The sequence below is a fragment of the Stegostoma tigrinum genome, chromosome 2, assembly GCF_030684315.1.
Source record: "Stegostoma tigrinum isolate sSteTig4 chromosome 2, sSteTig4.hap1, whole genome shotgun sequence".
Taxonomy (NCBI): domain Eukaryota; kingdom Metazoa; phylum Chordata; class Chondrichthyes; order Orectolobiformes; family Stegostomatidae; genus Stegostoma; species Stegostoma tigrinum.
This window is the reverse complement of record NC_081355.1, coordinates 36,018,019-36,044,664: the sequence shown is the minus strand read 5'-3', so window position 1 is coordinate 36,044,664 and position 26,646 is coordinate 36,018,019. Positions and strand designations below refer to the sequence as shown.

General features: G+C 39.4%; 1 protein-coding gene across 7 annotated transcripts in view; it reads right to left on the bottom strand.

Moving 5' to 3' along the window:
• The window catches only part of ripor2 (RHO family interacting cell polarization regulator 2), a 202,239-nt gene that overhangs the window by 22,521 nt on the left and 153,072 nt on the right, over positions 1 to 26,646 (bottom strand). For 6 of the 7 annotated variants that reach the window (XM_059653418.1, XM_059653415.1, XM_059653421.1 and 3 more), the window contains 8 exons: positions 22,350 to 22,413; positions 18,820 to 18,863; positions 18,407 to 18,532; positions 15,362 to 15,510; positions 14,983 to 15,112; positions 11,467 to 11,613; positions 7,841 to 8,530; positions 4,380 to 4,546 (listed from right to left, as the gene is read on the bottom strand). In XM_059653418.1, coding sequence (XP_059509401.1) covers positions 4,380 to 4,546; positions 7,841 to 8,530; positions 11,467 to 11,613; positions 14,983 to 15,112; positions 15,362 to 15,510; positions 18,407 to 18,532; positions 18,820 to 18,863; positions 22,350 to 22,413 — 1,517 coding nt within the window. The remainder of the gene's footprint in view (positions 1 to 4,379; positions 4,547 to 7,840; positions 8,531 to 11,466; positions 11,614 to 14,982; positions 15,113 to 15,361; positions 15,511 to 18,406; positions 18,533 to 18,819; positions 18,864 to 22,349; positions 22,414 to 26,646) is intronic. The other variant, XM_059653437.1, reaches the window with a different exon arrangement.

Here is a 26,646-nt window from a genome sequence, read left to right as displayed (position 1 = left end):
CCCCTGCCCTTAAGTGGGTAATCATCACAATTGGTGAAGTTGCCTCCAAGAAGTTCAATTTCCTTCTCTGTGGCAAACATTTTTTTTCCAAAGATCAACTGCTGCTTTCAGTAGAATTTTTCGTTCTATCCCAGGCTTACTTACTATATCTGTACAGAAAAATTCTCCTAATGATTGTTTGTATCCCTACTGCAGCAGGTTTTTTTTTGTTGTAGTACAGCATTGAGTTTCTATCTTGCATATTCTATCCATTTCTAAGATTAACTATTCCCAGGTCAATAATGGCAACTATTCTCAATCTCACATCATTTAATAAACACCAAAAACCTCAACCATATTTTCATCACATTCATGGTCATCACTTGCAATGATCTCCTCAATGACTTTCCATTTCACAGTCCACTGAAATCACCACTAACACAAAATCTGGCCACTTGGATTATCAAGTCCAACTTCAAATTAACTTCTGACTGTGCCAATTGAAATTAATCTGCTGAGGCCAGAATCCTGTCACCAAGTCACCTTTTATTTACACATAGAGACCTTTGACACTGATCCAGCATTCTCAGCGCCAGCTCTCAGTCACTCCTGTTAATATCTCTCAGCCAGGACTCCCTGATTAGACAAAATTACAGCCCCAATCAGGGAACTCGTTTTCTATAAGGATCACCTGACTGACATTGTTACAATCAGTATACCAATCTCTAGTTGTTCTCTAAATTCTATTGTGCTGAAATCATAATTTACATCTTTATTTACAAATCCCTCCACAGACAGATCACCCTCTACCCCTGCAACCTTCTACAATCCTGTGTAGTAGCTTTATTTATTCCGGAAGTTAGAGGAAATTAGGGGAAGCCGTGACCCTGAAAGGACAGATTTCTGTTTAGGAGACCTCATGACTGCCATCAGTATGGTAGAATGGAACGGAGGATTGTTAGAAATTATGGTGAACAGGTTTGGACTGAGTCAAAGCTTTTGTGCTCCTAAGATGCTGCATGGCCTGCTGTGTTCCTCCAGCTCCACACTTTGTTATCTAGTAGCTTTATCACTTTATTTTCTAGCCCTGACCTTAATTAAATGTTCCCTGCCATTCAAATGCCAATAATCAGTGGCAAGGTCTTCCCTTAGCTTTGCTCTACATATTAAAGCTCTGTTCCTCCAAATGATTTCTCTTGGTCTTTCCCAGTTTTATCAATATCACTAACCTGTTTAATGCTGGTAAGCATCTTTCAAGTCTTATTTTTCTTTCAGAGTTTGAAATGTGCTGCCATGGTCCCACATTCCTAATCTAACTCATGCTGTCCAACAGCCATAAACCTCTGAATCTCATTGACTTTTTCAGTCTCTCCATCCTAGTACAAAATTTAGGCTATTAAATCTCAATTCCTATTTCTTGAGGTTCATACCTCCAATTTGTTTTTTATTCTTTTTAATATTGACAATCCCTCAGCTTACAATTATTTTCACCATAATTCAGTTGTGTGTCACTGTCACCAAACTGAATGGAGTCAAGGTTGACTTGGTAGAGATACTCCAGAAACTAGTATTAAATCATACATATATCAAAATATAACCTACTGAATGGACAAGAATATCCGATCCCCTCATTTGATAAGTTAGATGAATCATGCACACTACATAGTTAAGATGTCATTAACTTTTTTTGGAGAGTTATTTTCTTGGGTATGTCAATTACTTAAACATAGAGGTGAAGAAAAATTCTTTTGCACAGGGCTTTTAACTAAATGGTTTCATCACTTCAAACAGAGTTGGGCCTGACTTCATCTGTTCCTGGTTTTCACTCTAGATGGAACCTTTTCCCCCCATGTAATTTGGTTCAGAATGGAGGAGAGAGACTGATATTTTATTCAAATCATGCTGATCATATATGCCAGCACACAGCTTTGTCAAAATCTGGGCTGGGGATAAAATAAAATGAATTCTGCACTACTTCATCTAAATTATGCTAACAACAAGCAATCCACGTTTTATAAATTCAGGTTTTTAGATTTGTGCTTTTACGGATGAGTTCAAATCCTCACTGCCAGCACGTCACTAATTTAACTAGCAAAGTGTCTAATTCTGAACACTGGCCAAATACTCAACATTTCTTATAAATATTCTAAATTGCTATATTGTTAATATTGTTTCAAAGACCAGAAATCTTCCAACGTGATACTGCAAAGTTAAACTAGACAGGTCAACTTGCTGTGTTAGGAAATGATAGTACCCATTGATGCTCTTTGTCATCACTGCCAATGTTCATTCTTTAGTCAACAGCGTTGAAACCGATTAAATGATCATTCATTACAATTATTTTTTGGGATCTCTGTGTAACTGCATTATAAAATAATTTATCAATTGCTAAGTACTTTAGAACATTCTGTAAGTCACCATGTAAATGCGGCTTCTTTCTCCTTAAGATTAGTTCTAACCTCAAGTCACCACCAGCAATCCTTGCCTACAGGCTGTTTTCCGGCAGACAGCCATCAATTAAACAGCTGAACACCTCAGGTGACAAATTGTTTGATACTTTGCCAGTTTTAGAGACACAGACCAATGAGATCTACTAATTCAATCAATCAATCAATCAATCTCTACATGAAAACTTAAACCACATAATTATATATTAAGAGGCTTTAAGAGCTGAGGCAATCAGAATAAAAGAAATCTAAGAATACATTAAACTAAGTTTTCAAGTTTGGGTTTCATGAGCAAAACATTGCTGAATAGAAGTGATAATTAGGGAATTGAACTCAAAAATCATTGTATGTGGGGAGTCAGGAAGGCTATGAATTAGGCACACAGACATCCACAGCAGATCTTGTGATTTTTTTAAAATCCCTTTTGAGATAAATTCTCAGCTTTAACTTAAAATCTTCCTCACTTATAAATAATTACACAAGACATAAATTTCCTGCATTCAGTGGCATATTGCACAAATGTAATAAGTGACTTTTGCAAAAGCCATATTGGCAACACTAAGGACATTTTTTTTGTCACCTTTCAGTAACAGATGTATCTATAGTGCAAAGAATCTGTGTGGAAGCTGACCAGGTCTATCAAAACAGAACAAGAGATTCATCTTATTGCATTCTGTGCAAACTACCCCTCTCCCCATCAAATATTTTAAATTGCAGATATCAAACCCACTGAGACAAAACTGGATGAACACAGCAGGCTGAGCAGCATCTCAGGAGCACAAAAGCTGACGTTTCAGGCCAAGACCCTTCATCTGAGATGGGGATGGGGAGAGGGTTCTGAAATAAATAGGGAGAGAGGGGGAGGCGGACCGAAGATGGATAGAGGAGAAGATAGGTGGAGAGGAGAGTATAGGTGGGGAGGTGGGGAGGGGATAGGTCAGTCCGGGGTGGACGGACGGGTCAAGGAGGCGAGATGAGGTTGGTAGGTGGGAAATGGTGGTCCCAGCTCCTCCCACCTCAAGCCGCACCTCCATTTCCCACCTACCAACCTCATCCCGCCTCCTTGAGCTGTCCGTCCTCCCCGGACTGACCTATCCGCTCCCCACCTATACTCTCCTCTCCACCTATCTTCTCCTCTATCCATCTTCAGTCCGCCTCCCCCTCCCTCTGTATTTATTTCAGAACCCTCTCCCCATCCCCCTCTCTGACGAAGGGTCTAGGCTCAAATCATCAGCTTTTGTGCTCCTGAGATGCTACTCGGCCTGCTGTGTTTATCCAGCTCCACATTTTGTTATCTTGGATTCTCCAGCATCTGCAGTTCCCATTATCTCTGAGAAAAAACTGGAGGGGTTTTTCTTGGTCATGAAAGCTTAGAAAAGGATCCAAAAGCCACTTTAACATTGACCAGAGCAATTAAGTGACTGCAGTTTTCTTAATTGTCTGAAACGAGCAACAGGAGAAACATTAGTAGAAAACATGTGTCTAGGAGTGTATTTCTTCCTCTTTTTAGGACCAGGAATGGAGGAGAGTTCCACCAGGTCCTGCAAGGGATGTGTAATTGTTCCCTCCTTCACCCCCCATTAACACCACCATCAAACCTTTGTGGCCACCTCCAAATCTGTCTCCATTCTTAAATTGTGCACAGTTTTGTGACTGAGTTGTCTGGTTTTAACCAATGTGCAATTATTTCCCACCAACTTTCCTATGGTTTTCACCAGATGTTGGCCAGTATCAAGCTGATTAGGCCCTGACATTAAAATTGGCTAGGTTTCCAACAGTTAGAAAACACCGGTTAACATGTTCGCAATAATCTGTGCCTGTTCTATCTTCATAAAATCATTCCTAAGCATTGTGATAAATAAAAACTGGCCTTTCTAAAAAGACATCTTCCTTATGCTAGGTATGAAGAAGTTTAGTATAATCTTCACCCTGAACTTAACCTGATAAACTTACCAAATATTTTTCTGTGCCTCAACGTCAGAACATTCAGAGTTGGCATCATGATCACCACCATCATCCTCATCAAAATCTGATGTGTTTAGGAAGTCAAAGCTTTCTAAAGCACTTTCAACAGTCAGACTTAAACTGGATGATCTGCTTCTGTTTGTATTCGGTTTGCACTGCAAGCAGAATGAATCAGTGAGAATCACGAAATTAAAATATGAGTAGTTTGACAAAGAAAGAAGCCAAAGAGATTAGGACTTTTTTTAAAAATTAATGAAAATAGAGGTAAGAATTCAATTATCAGAGCAGCAAATTATTGTAATTTGATTTGATGTGTTAGAGCAGATCATGGCACAGAATGTTATCAAGTCCAGGTAACTGATCCCCTTTGGATCCTGCATCTCTCTACTACCATCAAAGAGATGTGTGGCAATAGCTGGGGAACAGTCATTGCGGATCAATTCTTGCTGGTTCAGAGCAGCACAGAGTCACAGGAGGCGGCCATCTGCATTCTCTTCTCTCATGGCTATGACTGGTGCATGGTCCGAGGGAATCTTGGAATGTTGTGAAAATTGAAGTCAGTATTACTCTCAATTGGGTGACTACAGGAGTAAGGGGAGGGAGGATTGTTGCTACACTTTCAATTTTGAAAATGGGAACACTCTATCATACTCACATACAATCTTCTAAATTCATTGCAAATGAACAAAACGTTGAACTTTGACACAAATCACTGTTGGTGTTACCACTATAGTAGATCTTTATGCTGACCACTGTCTTCATAAAAGTTGTCATTTTGAACTCACATTATAAAATCGTGACTGCTGATTTGAGAATTGGGCACAGAGGCCACTGGGCCCAATTTTCATTGCTTCTAATTTTTCCCCTGATTTAAATCAATGATGAATGATTAGGGTTGTTTAAATTGGGAGTCCTGATTGATGCTCCTATCAGAGATAACTCTATGTCAGAAGCAGAGCTCAGAAAACCTATTCTATGTAATTTAGTCACTTTGCCCACATAACAACAGTGACTGCATTTCACAAATAATTATGACAAGGAGTGTTTCCTGACATGACCTCTGAATGCACTAGCTCTAATTTCAATATTCGGCATTTGTGTTTAACTCCCTTAATTATCTTGAAAGATTTATTAGATTATCCCCTAATCTATATTTGAAGGAATACAAGCCTAGTCAACACAATCTTTCCTCATTAATTCAATCCTTTTAGCCCCAGTGTCAATCTGGTGAAACTGTTTTGCAACCACTTCAGGGCCAGTATGGCCTTCCAGAAGTTTGATGTCCAGTGCTGAATGCAGTACTCCAGCTGGAGCTAAACTTGTGCTGAAAGTTGCCGTAAATTAGCTTCCATCCCTTGAGATAGAAGTTAATATCCAACAACCATTAAAATCTTTTGCAATGACCCTCTGGCCTTAAAAGATCCCAGAACTGAGACACTAAAAGCCTGAATTTCACCATCAAGGTGGAAACATCAAGTTGAGAAACTGTTCAACATGGCAGACCCATCTGTGTAAAATTGACCCCTTCAAGCCCAATTTTGCTTTGGAGATATGGGAGCAGGATCAAGTCAGACCTGTTAACCATTGATGCAGACTGGATGTGGTCACAGAGGCTGGTGAATTTAGAAGGTCTGCCAATTTCTCATGGACTTCATCCTAGTTGTATTACAGGTTATTCGACTTTCCAACTTTATCCTTGCCCCGGTCCATTTCCCATGTCAAGTCCAAGCTTCTTTGCCCCTTCTTAATACATATTTCTTTGTTTATTATGTTGTGTGTTAAATCTTCTATGTTAACACAATAATACTTCTGATTGACACTGTTGTAGGTTTGTAACAGCAGTGTTTCTGTTCAAGCAGATTTTTGAATGGGTGTTTTTTTAAGGCACTTCCAAACTTGCTATATCATAAAGATCATTGGTTTCTTTGGTGCACATTAGTTCAGTGGATAAGGAGCATCTGGAAGGAGGCGCATGGCATAGATAGCAGAGAAGGCATGGAAAGGGCATGGGGGTGTGCATGGAGGGTGAATAGCAAAACCTTTTAAATTATACCTTCCAAAAGACTTCTGAAATTCAGAGTGGAGTTCACAACTCCTGAGGGGCCACTGGCCATTATTCATTCACAAGAAGGGCATCCAACTTCATAAAAATTGTGAAAGTCAAATTTGTTGGGATTACGAGATGCCTTTTCCCACAATGCAACCAGCCAGACTGGGGTAAGAGATGTGGCCTTATTATTCATACCCATATCCCACCCAGGTGAAAATTTCTGTGACTGAGAACAGGGAAGGGGACCCTAGAATCAGGTCCTACTTGTCATTTTTAAAGGGGTCTAGAATTGACCTGACCTCTCGAATCCAGCTGTAAAACTTTGGCTTCTCTACCGCTTCTCATTTCTCGCTACTCAAAAAATGTTCTGATCTATCTTTCCTTGTCAAAGGTAAATCACCTCACACCTCCCACATTGAACATCACCTGCTCCATTTTGTCCATCTATTATCTATTAATGTCCCGTTGCAACTCTTTGCTTCCATCTACACTTTTTTACTGTGATGCCTAACTTAGTGTCTTCAGGAAACTTGGATAAATGGTCTTCCATTATTTCATCCAAGTTGTTTAAAAATATAGTGAAAAGGACAGGCATGAGCTTAGATTCTTGGGATTGTCAACAGAGACTTCCCCATTATGCTATGAGCCATCATTTTACTGTCTGCTTCACACCTTCTAACTCTTTACTCATCAGTGCTAGTAAGGTTGTTTCCAATTTAATGTACTGTCTTGTAAGAGACTCTTTATGTGCAACTTGTTGAACAGATTCTAAAGTCCATATAAACAACATTCAGAGACACTCCCTTATCTAAGATAATACCCCAAAAACAACTCAAGAAGGTCCTATAAACATGACCTACCCATCACAAAACCCCCTACTGCCTCTCTGGTCAGTTCGTGTCTGCCCAAGTGGTCTTATAACATTTCCCAATAACTTCCTCACGACAGATATTAGATTAATCAGCCAATAACCTTCTAGTTTATATAGGTCCTATTTTTTAATTTTGGGTTGACACTGGCAATTTTCCAATCTCAGGGCTCAATTCCAGATATAGGAAATCTCTGAGAGGAGATATAACCTGCATTTAGAACATACTTGCTGCAAAAATGGCTTCCTTGGCCCAATTAATAGTGGGAAGATATTTTAAAAAAGACATCATCTCCAATTGTGAGCAGACAGAGAACTTTGTGTGCAATTAGTGAGACACCCAATTTCTCCTCATCTGGATACATGGGCACCACCACCACTGATTCTCTGGTACACATTCATACAAACTGATATTTCATGTAGACAGCCTTACATCAAGCAGTTTTTTTAACTATCGGATGAGTCTACATAAAACAATAATTGTATGCTTGCAGAACATTTTATGGATCAGATTCATTTGAAAATACTGACCTTTAACAGGTCCTCAAGTTTCATGACTTCTTGGTCTAAATCTTGAAGCTCTTTATATTGCTCTTTGTGTGGCTCCAATGATAGAAGAAGACCCTGCAGGGCTTCCTCCAGGCTCATCTCCAACACTGGCCTTGTTCCTTCACATCCATTTGATATACAGGCATCGAATTCTTGTCCATCAGGAGCTAGTAACCTTTCTGTTGAGGTTAATCGCTTCACCAATTGTTTGGTTAGATTGCCTTCATATGCATCCAATTCAACAGGTTTTACGTCAGACAGCTCATCTGAATCTTGAAGGATTCCCACCGTGTCACTGGATTCTAAAAATATGCCAGTTTCTTGGCTGGATCCCTGTTTCTGGCATCCTACTTTTATAGATGACAGGTTGCCAATATCTGTCACCTGTTCTCCTTGGTCAGATTGAAGTGCGTTTGGATCACCAGTTCTCTTTGTTTCGTTTGCTGGTATTGATATCTCATTTGTCTCAACAGCCGAAAGCTGAGATTCAGAGTCTTCATCTTGAATATTGGGTGGAGTCACTGTGATTTCAGGATTGGAGTAAACCCGGCTAGTGGGCGTCAAACTAGGCTGGCTGAAACATGTGCCATTTGCAAGGTATCCATGGCTAAATGAAATGGACTCACTGGTCAAATTCTCATTATCAAAGATGTCATCTTCAAACTGCGAAGACTGGAATAAAAAAAACCCTGCTGTAAAAATATGCAGATAGACACAGTTTAAGTAAAGGACCACCTTTACGAATATTGTGGCAGTTTTGGACAGGTGTTGATCAAAATGGACCAAAGAAAATATCAAAAAGTAGCATATAATGTAGTTATTAAAAGTGTCATTGTCACAGGGCAATGGCAACTGGCAAGGTCTCACTTCAAAGATGGGTAGTATAAACAGATAAACTTATATCATAAAAACAACAACCGTTTGGGAAAGTGAAGAATCAAATCTCCTTTATTGTTCATAAACATTGGATCATTCAGACTTTGAAGTCAAATATTTGAAACCTTTACTAAAAAATATTTACAGCATCGAATCATAGTGAATTATTTGTCCTGTCACCACAATCTTTGATATGAGAGCAATTGTCTGTTTCTGATCCGTTCTATTCTACAAAATAAAAGTTAGGATTAAAGTTGAGATGTCCTAAAATATACTCCTTCATCAGAAGGAGGATGCTTCAGTCAATATAGGTGAAAATCAGAAGAGAGGTATAACAGGAATTTATATTACCTGCTTTTTACTATTTTCTAAGATAAAAATGACACCATAGGTCCTTTGAGGAGCTTTGCGAAAGGACTATAATAACTATTAAGAAAATTATGGTCCATTTTGATATTTTACAATATTCAAGCTGCTCTTACAACTCATACTCCAATTTAGAACTGGATGAGACAAAGAAGCAAGATGCAATTAACAGCAGACAATAAAAAAGATTAATTCAACATGCAATGAGTATGAAAACCTTGGAGACTTGTATAAATGAGATACAAAGATGCCAAAATGTTACTTGTCACATTACTAGCAATCACAAACTGGAAAACATCAACACTATCCACCCTCAGTTTTTGCAACAAGGTGTTGTAAATAATTCTGTAGAGTTTTATTTCGTAGTTAATATACAAACAAGCCAATGAGGTAATTTTAATAAGTAAATTTTTGTTTTTAAAAAAGTCCCTTAAATGAAATAGACAGCATCATTAAATTTGTTTTTGTGGAGCAAATTGAAACAATTAAGCTGCGACTACTGTGCTTAATGTCGACTTTATTACATTTTGCTGAAAAATGTCCATATATGCAGAATTAAATTAGTTTGAAACTGAAGAGCAGTGTAATAAAGTTGAAAAAGTTTTTTTTTGTAATTATCACATCAAAGATTCAGCCTCTGGTTTGAAGGTTGTCAAGTTAACTCTGCAATGATCAAATGCCAAATAAGTGGGTCAGTGCTGTTTCTGGTAGTGTTGGTGTTTGTACACTCCGGTGTATTTAAGGTCAAACAATGCACACATGACAATATCATGCATGGTATAAAGAAAGGAATCACATGTTGGAACATCAGTTGCCTGATGCCACAGCCAGTGGAAAAGGAATATTATTCCATTTCCTACTTAGAAGTATGTGTTTAATCATTATTAATGAGTGCATTAAGTAACATAAATAATGATATAAACAAACTTCTTCTATACTTCTCAAACCAAACCATGTAAAAATACATACCAATCCCTCAAGAAATATTCCTATAGTTGACATCTATTGTAAATCAGTGCCATGGGTAAGCTATCATTTGCAGTAAGGCGTCCAGGCTTAACCTCATAGTTGTCAACACAGATGTAGACAGGTAGGATGCAAGGAGCTTAATTAGAGTACTGGTTACAACAAAGGAGGGATTTGGGCAGATAAATAGTGATTATGGATAAAACTAATTTCTCATCTTAAGTTTTAATATTCAGGCAATAGAGAGGTCTTCGTAATGGGTAATCAACAAAATTGGACAGCAGCAAATTATTGGTCAAATTTCCAGCTACAATACCGAGTTTATTGGTGCAAAGCACAGGAGAAAAAGCTTGAGACGCATTATTCGTGATCTTTGCTCCTTTCTACATGATTGGGATCTCACAAGGATCCTCTAATAAGGGTGGAGAGCCAATAGAAATGAGGTAGAATGGTCTTAACAGGCCATCCCATCTCAACATCCTACATGTCCATCAGATCATTAAATAACAGGGAGTAGCTCTTGGCCAAGTCCCCGTCAAATTGATGGATGTGAGGTGGTGGGGGGAGGCAATAAAACCTGCTCCAATGCCTGTAATGCGTAGTGGCTCAGTGGTTAGCACTGCTATGTCACAGTGCCAGGAACCTGCATTCGATTCCAGCCTCGGGCAACTGTCTGTGTGGAGTTTGCACATTCTCCCCATGTCTGCGTAGGTTTCCTGCGGGTGCTCCGGTTTGCTCCCACAGTCCAAAGATGTGCAGGCTAGGTGGGTTAGCCATGCTAAATTGCCCATAATGTTCAGGGATGCGTAGGTTAGATGTGTTATAGGGGGATGGGTCTGGGTTGGATACTCTGAGAGTCAGTGTGAACTTGTTGAGCCGAAAGGGCCTGTTTCCACTTTGTGGAGATTCTATGAACAATTACAGCAACTGGATTTCCGTCCCAGAATCCTTACCACAGGTGTCTGCCAGGGATGGCATCCGTGACTGGGCACAAATAAATCCATGTCAATTATGCAATCACTGAAATGTAGGTGCCTTCAGGTAATATTTGATGAGACTACTGAGGAGCACCAGATGGGGGATAACTGTTAAAGCTTACCTGGAATACAAACACCAGGTATTTGCCAATACATTGTGACCAGTTGGCAAATAAGGAATTTCAATAACTCACATATGAAAACAACTGGGCTTCCTATCAGGTATAACTGTTCTCCATTAGTTTATTCATAAAAGAATTTGATTATTAGTGAGGACTTTTTTGCTTTGTCACACTATCACGAGGGAGTGGAATGATGCGCATAGATCTATTAGATCAGCAACTGCTGTTACAGGAACAAACATACATGCGACTGGCAAGATCCCAATCACAGAAAGAAATCACTCCCACAAAGGGGACTCACATAGAGTTCCAACCTTTCCCTAGGATGCAGCCTAAGAGATGGCAGGTCACTGAATGAGCGACTCCGTCTGAATTTGTCAAAGAACGTGTCCCGAAGAGCATCTATGAATGACAGCCGTAGTCTGTCTGGTGTTGGCTGCAGGCATTTCTTGGCATGTCAAAATTCAAAGGGTTAGTAAACGTGGTAAATGCTTAATGGAAGAAGCTGAATATTTAAAAGAAACTATAGTCAGGTCACTGGCAGTGTATTTGTTATGGGAAGATAGTAGGCAAAGATTGAAGGCCTGGCAAAGGTTAATCACTTCTTTAACACTTTGACATCCCAAACCCTCCACAAATGATATTTAAATCTCTTTCTTTAAACCTTAAACATCTAAGCAAAATCTCACTAAGTTTCTATGTAATAAGTTAGGTTACACCACTGGAAACAAGATATTCAAAGTTTTAAGGTCAATGTCAATGAAGATTGGATGAACAGAATACCAAGCAGCTGAATCAATCCTACCCATTTTGTTTTGTTTCTACCCAAATTGAATCTCTGTGGCCATGTATCTTTTTCTAATATCTAGACCCGTTTACCCTCCAAATTCTATACATTCAGCACATTTTATATACCCTGCAATTCAGATTTGTACCAAATTGTCTCAGAAAAGGCTAATGAAACCTGTGACCCAAAATCTCAGGGACAAATATGGCATGTTGAGTCTTATTCAGTGGGAGGTACACAGGGCATTCTACCCAACTGGCCTCAAGGAAAACCTCTTGCTGTTGAAATAAAAAAGAATCTTCAAAATATGAAATGGGTATTCAATTCTCTGACTCCAAATCTTTACATTATGGTGATGTGATGAAGAGTTCAGAGCTGGATTAAGTTCACTTCATGAGCACAGTCTTCTAGAACCTGACAAAAATGTACTTTATGAATTTTCAATGAGACCTGAATGCATCAACCAGATTTCAGGCCATCTTTCTCAAATAATGAACGTCAAAGAGAAAAGTGGTAATTGATGTTCTGAAGTGTGATTCAGTCAAGGAGGCTGAAGCATCAAATGGTAATAAAGTCTGCTTGGCTAGCCATATCAACACCTGAAAATAAGAAGGATTCTGAAGTTACCCTCAGGATATGGCTTCTGTTGTCTAAATCCCAACTTCACTTAGAAGTCCCACAAACCATGCAATGTTATTGAACCAAATCTTTTAGTCAACAGTAAAGTGCAATTGCTCATCTCTAACCTCGAAGAAGGCTATCTACAGTGAGGTGGAGATCTGTATGGCATGCATTTCTTCTCTCTTGATGCCAGTCTGAATCTGACATTGTCCAGTATATCTCCAGGCCACCACAAATAGTGACGTTATCAAGCAGCATAATCTAACCAGTCAGAATGAAGTATTCTGCATCACTCTGTGGTCCTGAGCTTCCAATGGATATCTTCCCAGTGGCCAGTCTCTCAGTAATGCTGCTGATCCAAAAAGCTGCCGGCTTTTGACTGGCAGAAGCTGTCGGTAAGCAGATCCTCCTCCTTCAGCACCTAATTTCAAGAAAACCCTGCCAATGGGTTCTCAACTACTTGATCACATGGTTTGTGATTCAGCAGCTGCCCCTCCAAAAACAGGCAATGGGCACTCTCGCCAGCTCTCCAGCAGGCAGGCAAGTCCTGTTACACAATAAAAGCCTGCTGAATGATGACTTGGTAAACACCCTGCCTGATTTTCAGTTCTATTTAGATTCATGTGACTAAATATTGGGCAGGCAGTAAAACAGGCAGCCACATCCATCCCCCCTCTCTTTCTTGGTTTCTACCCAAGAAGAATCCGTGTGCCCTCCTGTCCTCTCTAAGAATTCCCACACGCACATCCATAATATCCCATGGTGCCTGCCATTGCCAACTATCAGTGACCCCACACCAAATCCCAGTGACCAAACCACTTAATTGTGGCAGTAGCTGCTCATTAGCATTATACCACTGAAGCATTTGACATGAAAACAAACTCCACGGAATGGAATCTCACAGTAACAGCATGTTCTATGAATGAAAGTATGAGACCACAGAGTTCATAAACAAAATAACATACACTGTCAGTGATTTATTCTCTTCATCTTAATGATGTCCGTCTAGCCTCTGTAGCAATGGCAGTCAAATTTTGCTGGCTTACCATTTTTCTTTTCAACCACCATCCCATTGTGTACCATTAGGGGACACACACCTGCCAAGGTAGGTCTCGGTTCAATTGAACCTAGCTTTGTGCTTCTGGAAGATTCCTGTGAAAAACCATAGAGTCTCTGCTTACAAGAATCTCCCTGCCTAGCCCACCCCAACACCAATTTGCTGGATAGCTTTAAAGAAGTTGACAATCAGCACCCAAATTTGATTGTACCCAAATACTGCCCAACTATAATTGCCGCAAAGTCATATACTAATGCTCACTAAGTGTCTGAACCAGAATATTCAGAATGTCTACAGTTGTCACTAGCAGTTCAAAACTCCCTGGTCAAGCTAAGAAGCTGAAACAAACCTTAATATCTTAAAATCACTTATTGACATATTGGAGTTTTGACATATTAATCATGTAAAAGCACAATAAACACCGAAAGATCAATCTAAAAATTCAACAATTCTGCATGCCTTATCTTCCCGATTGTTAATTTATGCTATTTTGATTTATTTGTAATTATTGTATATAACTTGATTGTTTTCTTCTGACCAAATGCCTCCAGCCAATTGAACTCTTGATGTTGCTAATTTAAGCTTTAATGTTTTTTTTTTAACACTCAACTTAGAAACTAAATCTTTGGAATGCAACAATAGGTTTTACATATTAGTGGTACTGGCAAAGCAGGAAGTGGTGTAAGTAATATGGGCACAGAGTTATGCCCTTGCCCACAGAAAACCCTATCCATTATAATAAACACACAGAAAATATACCTCATCTGAAGTTAAATCAGATAATACAATAGAAATTGTATCTATTACATTGACGGATGTCAAATAAGAAACAGAATGCTTCCTATTTCCTGTCACCTTGAAGTTTCCCACATCATAGATAGCTTGATCCACAGAATAACAATTCATGCTGCACTATTGTGACAGTTCTACCTTCCACACCAATCAACACTTTTTAGTGAAATATGTAATGTAAAATTATGCCTAGGCTTTTCTACATACTGATTTGGAACCATATGATATTAAGTCAATACAGTCAGCAGATAGAAGAGAATTTCATCCCACTAGTGCATGATAAGTCCCAAAGGTGAAAAAAGTAGTGTCCTAAACCGCTGGGCTACACTGTCTTTATTGTGGACAATTGTAGTATCACTGTAATAAGATATCAGCTTACATTCCAGTGTCTGCTTAATGTCAGAATTTCATTACATGAAGATGCAAAGTATGCAGGAAGTGAAAACAAGAAAAACCAACTTGCTGTATTGAAACTTTGTACTAGTCTATTGCTCACTATTAGGCTTGTAAAATATTTTCTGTAATCTTGTGCAAACTTCAAAATTGAGCACATTACTTACAAAGAAGGAGAAGTCTTCAAAGGTGGGGGTTTCTGGGGTGTTTTGGCTGTAGATAGAACATCGTCTTTGTATACTGGAGGCTTTATTTAGATTGCCTGTGGATGGAGTCAGGTCTTCCTTGTCAAATGGACTGTGGATAAAACATGTACACAATAACAGTGAATATTTTAAATTTCTCACGTTCTATAATAACACTTCCCATAAATATCAAATTTTTTTTCATGGTATATTTTAAGGTCATTTTAAAAACATCTTAAAATATATCCTATACTGATAAAAAACAATAACTGAGTAAAGGTAATGATAGGAATAGACTAGTAACACTACTGCCATCTATGGAATGTGAAAAGCATTGCTGCAGTCAATAAGTGATACTTACTACCAAGTCACCTCGAGGTTTAATTTAACAGTTCCAAGGTCATTGATGTCAACGGCAACCATTTGTGGTCTGGCTGTGAACAAGTCCTTAGTTTCACAGATGACACTTCCAATCAGGAGATGAGTAGCCAATCCCTTCAATTCTGACACCTGAAGAGTAAAAAGAGAAAGAGAAACTGTCAGCGTCAGTATCACTTCCAGTTCAAATATTGAGCTATAAATTTATTAACTTTGCTGGCAACTCAATAGACTAGTTTCATTGTTGTGATGATTCTCACTAAGGTACATTTTGATGAAGAGTCACACTTTCCACCATTTTCTACCATGTAAGACCTTTTCATGGGTCAATGGACTCTGTAAGCAAGTAGCAGGGTGGTTTAGTGTGGGGTTGGGGTTGTCACAGGTCAGAATTAGTGCTGCCCTCAGTTAGCCTGCAGGCAGTGAAAGGCAGAAAACAAGAAAGAACACTTCAACTAAATTGATCCTAGCTGTCACCTTTTTAGTGACATCAAAGTCACACCAGTCACTCATTAGGGCGACACGGTTGACATTGCAGACCACTTGGCGGAGAAAGGTCAAACCAAAATCATCCACTCATTGCATCATAAGTTGCTGTTCCCAAGGATAATATCACCATTCACCTTTCAACTGTTTGCATTTTAAATATTTGTACAAAACAGTTTACAGAAAAAATTTAAGTATCTGATGACTTCCAAAACTACACTGTATAATACCCATACTTGTTTAGTTTATCACAAAACTTTTCATACAACAAAGCCAGTTTTGAAATGCTATTTGAGAGAAAAACAGTTATGATATCAAAACCCTACAGATGTAAGTAAGAGGTGCTGTGTGTCATCATGATTGAGGGAGGAATTTGAACAATTAAACTATCTGCCCTTTCTCAAATACAGTACAGTTATAGGATCTTTAATGGAGCAACTGAGCTGGCAGACACTTCAAGCCAACAAGAGACTTTATTAAGTTGTCAAACCTACAGTCTTTTCAGTCAGATAAAAGTGCTAGCAACAGAACCAAGTGAACATATACTAAATGCATAAACAATAAAAAGTTGGTAGACATTGGAATCATTAAAAGCGATCATATTAGATTGACTGAGCACTGCTCGACATGAAACAGAGATGCTCTGCTAAGGAGTTCTAAATTCTGCACGGATACAGCATAAATCTAAATGTCAGATTTTTGCAGTGGACTGATAAGGCCACAGAGCCTGGAGAAAGCCATAGTTGCTGGATGAAACTCTAAATGTCAGCAGTAATTTTGCCTTGAGAATCACAGACTTTACAGTGCAGAGAGAGCTGGTGTCGTGTCTCTGAAACAGCTATTCACGTATTCCTTTCCTATTCACTTTCCCTTTTTAAATCCTTTATCAGTTGAATATTCTTCCACTTCCCCTTTAAGGATGGTTATGGATTTGACGTTCATTACCTCATGTAGACTGACAATGGTGTGTTCAGCCGTTTCTAGATCTATTCTTACTATTGCTTCAAATCAAGAGAGGTTTGTAAGAAAACATTCTCTTTGAAGAAAAGAAGAGCAGAGGATGTATTTAACTTTATAGCACATGGTAAACAAGATGAATAGAAAGGTTTTAAAGTATTGCCATAAAGCATACACTCTACAAACTCCACACACAGGCTACAAAACACAAAAGCTTCTGATGAAGGGTCTAGGCCCGAAACATCAGCTTTTGTGCTCCTAAGATGCTGCTTGGCCTGCTGTGTTCATCCAGCTCCACACCTTGTTATCTTAGCTAAAACACTCCTGGCACTTTTCCATTCTTGTGGGGTCATGTTGCCTGCTTGCACATTTTGCAGTAGCTTTCTTAGAAAAAGAACACATCTAGCGTAAGCAAAAGCAGAGAATGAATGGTCACAATCAGCTTGTCAGGCAGCATCTTGTGAAGAAACAAAATGCTAATGTTTCTTTTAGTCAGGCCTTCTTTAAAAAATGATGATACTGCAATAAATAACACAGAAAAATGGAATGAAACAGTGACCAATCATTCTGGGAAACAGAAAAGGGAACTACTGAAACAAAAAGCAAAAAAGTGAGCAAGCTGTTACATTGGTTAGCCAGTGAACAGGAGATGGGTGGCTGCTAATTGCATAAATCAAAAGGTAGTATGAGGAGAGAAACGAGAAACATAAAAGCCATATTTGAGATCCAGTGTGAACTCTTGCTGCAGATCAATGAAGAGAACAGATGAAGAGAACATTCTCTACTGATCAAACAAACTGAGGTAGTAAAAAGCTGGTGAACATCAAATCAGTGGCTCAGTGGCTAACACTGTTGCCTCACAGCACCAAGGACCCAGGTTTGATTCCAGCCTCGGGTGACTGCTTGTGTGGAGTTTGCACATTCTCCCCGTCTCTGCGTAGGTTTCCTCCCACTGTCCAAAGGCGTGCAGTTAGGTGGATTGCCCATGCTAAATTGTCTTCTACTGTCCAGAGATGTGTAGGCTAGGTGGATTAGCTGTGGGAAATGTGGAGTTATGGGGATAGGGTCAGTGGCTATGTTTGGTTGGGTTGTTCTTCAGAGAATCGATGTAGACCCAATGGCTGAATGGCCTCTATCCACACTGTAGGAATTCTACAAATTCCACGAAATACCCAAGATGTATTGATAAAGGCCACCTCATTCCCAGCCAATGCAGTGTTCCGGTTAAGGAGTTCAGGCTATTGGTGAAATGTTATCATTTTCCTTTTTCTACAGCTGCAGCCCAACTTCCTGGGTATTTCAATTTGCATTTACTTTAGATGAGAGGAGAAAGATTTGACCATCACTGTGTGCACTGCTGGAAAAGTAGCTGTTGAGCTGTTCGATAAATTACAGCAGGCTTAATCTTTAACTGTAAAATGCAATCAGATCTCACATGATCAGTTACCACAAGGGGTCAAACCTTTCAGGATAAGTAGAACCAGAGTTGGCCATTCTAAATTCAGTTCTCAACATATAATTTGATTAAACATTGCACTAGTTTGTGAGAGTTATCCCTCTATCTATATATGTCTACTATAAATACCTTAATTGAGAAGAATTCATTAATCAGAGGTAAGAAAACCATCTCCTCTCCATCCCAGCTTTGTCGGTCGTTTACTTCTATTTTGCCTTTTAATTTCCACCTTTGACGTCCATAGCGCATGAAGATCTTTTGAAGAACAAAACAGTCAGCGCGTGTTTTGCATATGAATATATGGAATTTCATTTCAAAACTGAAAACAACTTCTCATTTTGTTCCCCCCTTTAAACTTTGCTGTTGGTCCATATGCCAAAATGACTGCTTTGAGCAAATAGAAAAGGGGAAAGATTTTTTTTAATTGTTTCATTAAGATGAGTGATTTATCACTTCACAGAAGATCAATGAATCCTTTGCAGTACAAGACCAAAATATCCTGTCCTACTGAATGACTTAAAGCTAAGGAATAAAGCTCTTACCTCATATTGATCTCCTGGGCAAAGGCGTGCAAAACCGGCTAAACCTGTGGAGTGCAAACCATATCAGGACCACAGTTGCAGTTTAAAGCTCGTCTGCAATTTATATAAAAGCCTTATATTCCAAGATGGTGGATTAAAAACTTGCAAACTTCCAATTTGAACTCAAATTCTATATTATAAATAGTTAAGGAGAAATGTTACGGATTCTTACTGTTAGTGAGATCCATGGAATTTATTTCAGAAATAAGAACTTTCTTCAGAAATTTAAGCAGGCACTGCACAGTTTTGATCACAAAATCATGGGTAACTGAGTATCTGAAACATGCTCTTGGTGGGGAAAAGCTCAATACCGATTGTGGCAATTAGAAAATTAAATCTTTAGTTTGTATTTAGATTTTGAAAAATACTTTGAGTAACTTGTTCATTTTGTGCTATTTTATGCAGTAAACAGCCTTTAAATATTTCTCATAACATCTAGTCTCTGAATCCTATTAAAATAAAGGCAGGTTTTCCTCTTTTAGCACTTTTGGCATTAAATCATCACTGAGATGGAATACAGAGGAAAGTTGGTTCAAGTCATAGAGTTACACAGCATAGAAACAGCACTTTGGTTTAAATCATCCATGCTGTCCAGATATCCCAAAGTAATCTAGTCCCATTTGCCTGCGTTTAGCCCATATCCCTCTAAATCATTCCTATTCATGTAACCATCCAAGTGCCTTATAAATGTTGTAATTGTACCAGCCTCCATAAATGCACCATGCTCTGCGTGAAAAAGTTGCCCCTTAGGTCCCTTTTAAATCCTTCTCCTCTCACCTTAACCCTATACCCTCTAGTTTTGGACTCCCCTAACCCAGGGAAAAGACCTTGGCTGCTCACCCTATCCACACCCCTCATGATTTGATAAACCTCTATAAGATCATCCCTCAGCCTCCAACATTTCAGGGAAGATAGCCCCAGCCTATACAGCCTCTCCCTAGCAACATCCTTGTAAATCTTTTCCGAACCCTTTCGAATTTCACAACATCATTCCTACAGCAGAGAGACTAGAATTGCATGTACTATTCCAAAAGTGGCCAAATCAATGTCCTGCACAGCTGCAACATGACCTCCCAACTCCTAAGCTCAATGCACTGACCAGTAAAGGCAAGCATACCAAACGCCTTTTTCACTATCTTGTCTACCTGCGACTCCACTTTCAAGGAACTATGAACTTGCACTCCAAGATCTCTTTGTTCAGCAACACTCCAAGGTCCTTACCACTAAGTGTATAAGTACTGCCCTGATTTGCCTTTTCGAAATGCAGCAAATTACATTTATCTAAATTAAACTTCAACTGCCACTCCTTAGCCCATTGGCCCATCTGTTTAAGGCTCTGTTGTATTCTGAGGTAACCTTCTTTGATATCCACTACATCTCCAATTTTGGTGTCATCTGCAAACTGACTAACCACACCTCCTATGTTCACATCCAAATTATTTATTAAAATGATGAAAAGTAGTGGACTTGGCACTGCTGGTCACAGGTCTCCAGCCTGGAAAGCAACCCTCCACCATCACCCTGTCTTCCACCTTTGAGTCACTTCTGCATTGTTTGAACAAGAGGATTGTTTATTCATAACTGCACCCATTTGTCTATGTGCCCCATCTGAGTGGGTATTGAAAGCTCCAGCAAAAAAGAGAAGACACCTGAGTGAATCACAATGGAACACTTCCTACTTTAATTAACAGTCTTTATATTGCAATTGCTCAGGCTGCATAAAACATACTTGTAATATCCTCCAGCAATTGGGGCGGCACGGTGGCTCGGTGGTTAGCACTGCAGCCTCACAGCGCCAGGGACCTGGGTTTGATTGCAGCTTCAGGTAACTGTTTGTGCGGAGTTCGCACATTCTCCCTGTGTCTGCGCGGGTTTCCTCACACAGTCCAAAGATGTGCAGGCTAGGTGGATCAGCTATGCTAAATTGTCCATAGTGTTCAGGGGGATGGGTTTGGGTGGGATGCTCCAAGGAGCAGTGTGGACTTGTTGGACCAAAGGGCCTGTTTCCACACTGTAGGGAATCTAATCTAATCAATATCTATCCTACTTGTTCTTGTGTCACAAATTATAATGTTCCATTTTGAAAGAAACAAAAGAAAATGTATTTCTATCCCATCTTACACAAACTCAAGATGCCCAAAGCGTTTTCCAGCTGGTGAAGTACATTTCTAAATGTGTAGTTTTGCAATATCGGAAATGTGTAGACACTCTATTTGCACTTGTTTGGCAACTGACCAACATCAGCAGAGATAATGATCAGATATCTATTTATTTCAAGCAAAATACTGCAGATGCTGAAGTCTGAAGCAAACACAGAGAATTTTGCGAAACTCAGCAGCTTTGGCAGCATCTTTGCAGAGCTAAAACAATTAGAACAGCTAGAACAGTTCTGAAGAGACATACTAGACTCGAATAATAAGCCTGTTTCTCTCACAGAGCTGTTGCCAGACCTGCTGAGTTTCCCTAACATTCTCTGGGTTTTTAAAATCTATTCATTTAAGCTAGTAGAGGAATAAATATTGATCAGGAACCACCCTTCTTCTTTGCAATAACGGCATAGGATATTTTACATCCACTCAGGAGAATAGACTTGGTGCGTAATTTGGGCATTGATTTAAAGTTTCACTTGAAAGGTAACAGCTTGAATCATGCAGCACTGAAGTGTCACTTTGGACTGGGACTTGAACTCACACCTTGTAACTTAGAGGTGAGTGTGGCTGCGTTCATAATTCACCCAGCAATCCCCAGTCAGGCACTAATTTTTCACCTTGATTAGAAAGTACATGTAACAAAAATAAGTCTAGTTATTTACAACTCAGTAAGGATATGACAAGAGAGTGTGTTTCTTAAATAGTCCTTTCCTCAAGCTAGAATGAGCTTGTTACTGCAAATATAAAAAATATGATGCTGTAAGCATTTCTCAGGCAGTTAAATGGCTATTTAATTTGTGTACATGACAGAAAGCTGTTGAGTGATTTTATCCAATGATTTCAGCTGGAAGGCGTAGTCATTTGGATAATGAATCATGAAATTGAACTGCCCACTGATAGTCACAGGCAACATATTGAGGGGAGGACAGAAAACCAGCTCTGTTTGCAAACTCACTGTACAATCTGTTCTGTTGTAGCCTGTTGTGGAATATTATCTCAACACAAAAAATAAATTCTTTGACAGGAAAAATTTCTCAGGATAATATTGGTATTATAATATTTGTTAAGATCAAAGTAATAATAAAGGAAACAATAGAAAAGGAATTTTGAGAGTCTGTGCTATTGACAGGGAGTCCCATCTGCTTGGATTCACACCTGAAGTTCAATTATTTTGTTTTCTAATTTGGATTGAACTGTGTTCCACAATTAAATTTGTAACATACTTTAATGTCTAATCGGCATAAACTCCTATTCCTCCCCCACCCAACACCCAAAACTCATAAAATCACACTCTTCCCCGGACCATAAATTAAAGAAAAATGTAATTCTGTTCATACATACCTTTCATCTTAATGTGAAATTCTCCCAGCAGGCTTCCAATCTCTCCCTCCAGTGAGCATAATGCCTGAGGGTGAAAGGAGTTACTGTCAGTACAAGGCACACAGAACAGCACATTAAATCCAGTAATGTCAATGTGAACAGTCTAGAATAGTTCCTGTAAATGTGGAAGCTCCAACAGTGATGTGTCTCATATTGTTCAGTGAGATGTTGTTTCGTGGACATTTCAAGATTTGCAGGAAAATAAATTGCTCTTCCATTATCTCAAATAAGCTACACACACAAAACAGAAATTATTAAACATGCAAGGTATTACGCTGTGAGAATAAAATGTGGAATTTAGCCAGACAAGTCTGCCTGAACCATGAAAACAGAAAGTTTTGGAAATGTCTGTATTGCTGTACTGCCTGCAAACAAAGCTTTTAACTGCACATAGGTACACGTGACCACAATAAATCAAATCAAATCAAATCAAGTACTCAGCAGGTCTGGCAGAATCTACTAAGTTTCAAGTTGATCATGATCCTTCTTTGTAACAAAATTTCAGGTCTGTCTCTCTCTCCTTTGCATCTCTTCACATATCAGCTTGACCTGCTAAATGTTTCTCACAGTTCTGTTTTTATTTCAGATTTCAAGCATCTGCAGGATATTATTTTTATTCCAGGATTTAGGTGTTAGGTCTGTCACCCCAAGTGTATTTGGGTGTGGATCCTTATGGCTGAAATGCATTTAGATATTGAGCCTAGAATGTATTTCCAACTCAATGTCAGATGCATTCCATGAGCCTGTCCCATTGCAGTCACCTGGGCCACTTCCCACTCCAGCTGGGTGTCAGGCCTACAGGAACACCATGTAAAAAGCTCAAGATAATTATGGGGGGTGGGGGTGGGTGAAAGAGGACATACCCAACGCTGCTCTCATCCTGCTGGCCACCTTTGTCTGTGGCTGCATCAAGCTGTGTGTAGACCCTTGGCACGCAAACACCAAGGTTCTACCTGTCCCCAGTGTTACAAAGGATGGGCCTAGCCTCTGTGGTGTGGAATGCTCCAAGCAATTGAACCATTCTATATCACCTGACCCTCATGAAAAATTTGCAAAGAGAAACATCTTTGACCACAACTCCATCAGGAAGTGATGAGCAAGTAGCCTCCTTGAGACCTTGCAGATAAAGGATAGGGTAGATCCTGTCAGGTGGTTCCCTGAGCAGACTGTCAAAGTCATTTGGCAGAATACCTCATCACCGGAACTTCTGAACATGATGGTGTACCACGATGTCACTTGGCAGGTGATGAGAAGGTCACTGCCTGTCAGACACACGTATGCCCAGACTCTCTCTCCCACTCCATATTAGCCTTAAAGTTGTTCGGGGGGGGTGCATGGGTAGGTGGGGGTGAGGGGGTGTTATATCACACATCTCCTACTGGAATGTTCCTATGCAAAGAAGGTCTGGAGAGCGATGCAGTGGTTTTGCTGATGTTCACCCCAAGCAGGTCTGTGATGCAGAACTATTGTGCCCTATGGGCTGTTCTCTGGGATGCACACATCAGCAAACATCGACTGCGCCTGGAAGACCATCAACTTTGTGAAAAACACTCTTTGGTCTACCCAAAACCTGTTGGTCTTTCAATGCAAAGATTGACCTCAGCCAAGTGTTGGAGATTGTCATATTCCAAAGTGCAGGATAAAGTGCTGAGGGATGCACTAAAGCTTGGCACAGCTGCCACCAAGGTACAGTGGGGGAAGACCACCATATAAGTTCCTTCTGCCAAAATCTAACAAGGGTCCATTCAGTTATCAGACCCTCTCGTTGCTTCAAAATGAAAGTAAATAGTCTCCGGCATGAATAGAAAATGCCTTTGTTTTTGCAAGCACAGGGAAGTCTCAGAAACATAAAAATTCCAATGTGTTATTTGTTTGTTTCTGCTAAGAATATACAGAACTAAATTTGAACCTTTACATGTACTTACAGATGATTTTTATTAATAAAGTATAATTGTGCAATACAAAAAATTTATTAACAACCATGTGTCAATGATCAAAAAGACACTTACAATATAACTAATGCTTCAATGTACTTATTTCCACTAAAATATAGACAGAAGGTAGAATTTTCCCATTTTGTGTTTGTGTAGGGATAGCATTTAAGAGCAAAAGCCACCCCTCCCATATCAAGTAAACTTTGCCAAAAATATCCAGCCTGCCAATCAGCTGATTAAGAGCTGAAAGGTGAGCATATGAGAGTTTGTTGACAAATCACAGGCCTTGACACTGCACCCCAGGTCACCAGAAACTGCTAGCCAATCAGACGCCCGCCGCCTCTGGGTTCTAATGTCCATTTGTGTAAACCCTACACCTTGGAGGGTCCAGTAGTATGAAGGTAAGTACAGCTTGGATTCTTCTCACAGTTTGGGGTTCATGTGAGGAGGGGTTGTCTGAGACAAGGGTAGGGGAGAAGATTTCAGAGGCCATGCTCTTTTCTGCCATCTGCACCTCTGATTACTCCAAGACTGGGGCAACTAGAGACTTCCCCAACACAGCAGGCAGGTCTCCAAGATTTCCTAGATGGGAAGATAGCCACCTTCTCACCCTTCAGAAAGGCAGGTAATCAGAGTGGTGGCAGGTTGGGTCCCAGAAGTGACCATTAGTAGATCACAAAAGAACTTAAACTGATAGCAAGTCAAAAAGGTCACCATGGACCTTCTTACCCAGAACTTAAAAAGTGAGCTGGTGAGAAGAGAGTGAATTGCTCTCCAAGGCAAACTTATTCAATTAATTCTCCTTTTCACCAATTCAGGAATGGGAAATCATGCTGTAAATGTTTGCTTTTTAAATATTAAGCTTTGATTACAGGGTGCATTTAATGTTTCTAGAATTATATGTTTGCTTTCTGTTGTGCTTCTATTTAGTTGGCAGTGTGTAAATACAATTTGGCTTCTTAATGGTTTCTCTAAGAGATTGAATAGACGATAAGGAAGGCTGATTTTGCAAAAGTTTTTTTTGTACTGACTCAGAAATTCAAAGTGCCAGTGTTTCTAGTACTGTAGTGGGAAAGGGGGAGGTTAGTTATGTGAATATAGTCTTGTGGAGATTACCACTTATTTTAGTCAAGTACACTTTTACGCTGGCTAGTAATTCTTTACCCCAGCAGTGGGTCCTGCCCAAATTGTTTACAACCTTTCCCTTTGCTGTATTCTTTAATAGAAGTTATTCTCCCTCGGTTCAACCTAGATAACAAGGTGTGGAGCTGGATGAACACAGCGGGCCAAGCACCATCAAGGGTCTAGGCCTGAAATGTCAGCTTTCCTGCTCCTAAGATGCTGCTTGGCCTGCTGTGTTCATTCAGCTCTACAACTTTTTATCTCTTACCACACCATCTCCATTTTTAACTTATTTATTCCTAAGGCATCAAAACTGTAGAATTTTTCCCTCCATTTACCTCCAGTTTCTATAACCAGCAGACATTTAAACACCAATTAAACCGCAATACCAATCGCCAAATCCTAACTCATCAGCCTAGCTGTGATAATGTGGCCCAATGAATTCATTCCACTAATTGTGAAACAGTCTGGCCACATCAGTTACCTGCATGAGTCACTCCTGGCAATGCTAATTCAACATTTCCATGGTTTATTGTGCCATGCATAAGGGGGAATTAAATCTGCTCTAACTGCTTAAATTCTTGAAATGTGTCCAATCATTGCATTCTCCTATCTTGAATTTAATTTTTGATAAGTATTGGCTCAGTTGTTGACTTTTTTTTTGCATACCTGATTCTCCTAGTATTCCTGTCAACGAGCTCATCTCTGCTGCTAGAATTTGCTCAAGCCTTCTTATGTAATGGACATTTGTTTAGCAATATGAGTAGGTCAATCAGCCTTCAAGCTTATTTTGCCATTCAAGTAAATCATGGCTAATCTGATTCTTAACTCCATCTATTTTCCTCAGTGCCATAATTGTTAATAACTTGGTCTAATAAATAAAAGCATTAATTTCAAATCTGAATGTTACAATTGACCTTGCCTCAGCAAATTTTCACCACTCAGATACACGTCATAATATGAGGATACCATAACTTCATATATCTTACCTTTATTTTTACCGAACAGTTTTTGATTTTCCAAGTCCTGCTTAATCTCCAACAAAAGCACATTCAATTTTTCCACTCTTCATAACTCCCATTCTCAGATATTTACCCACCAAAATGTACACATTTTCTAACCTGTCAACTGCATGCCCTCCAGCTGCATTGTGCACATATTCTTGATGACTCCAAAATGACATGACCTTTTTCTTATTTTTG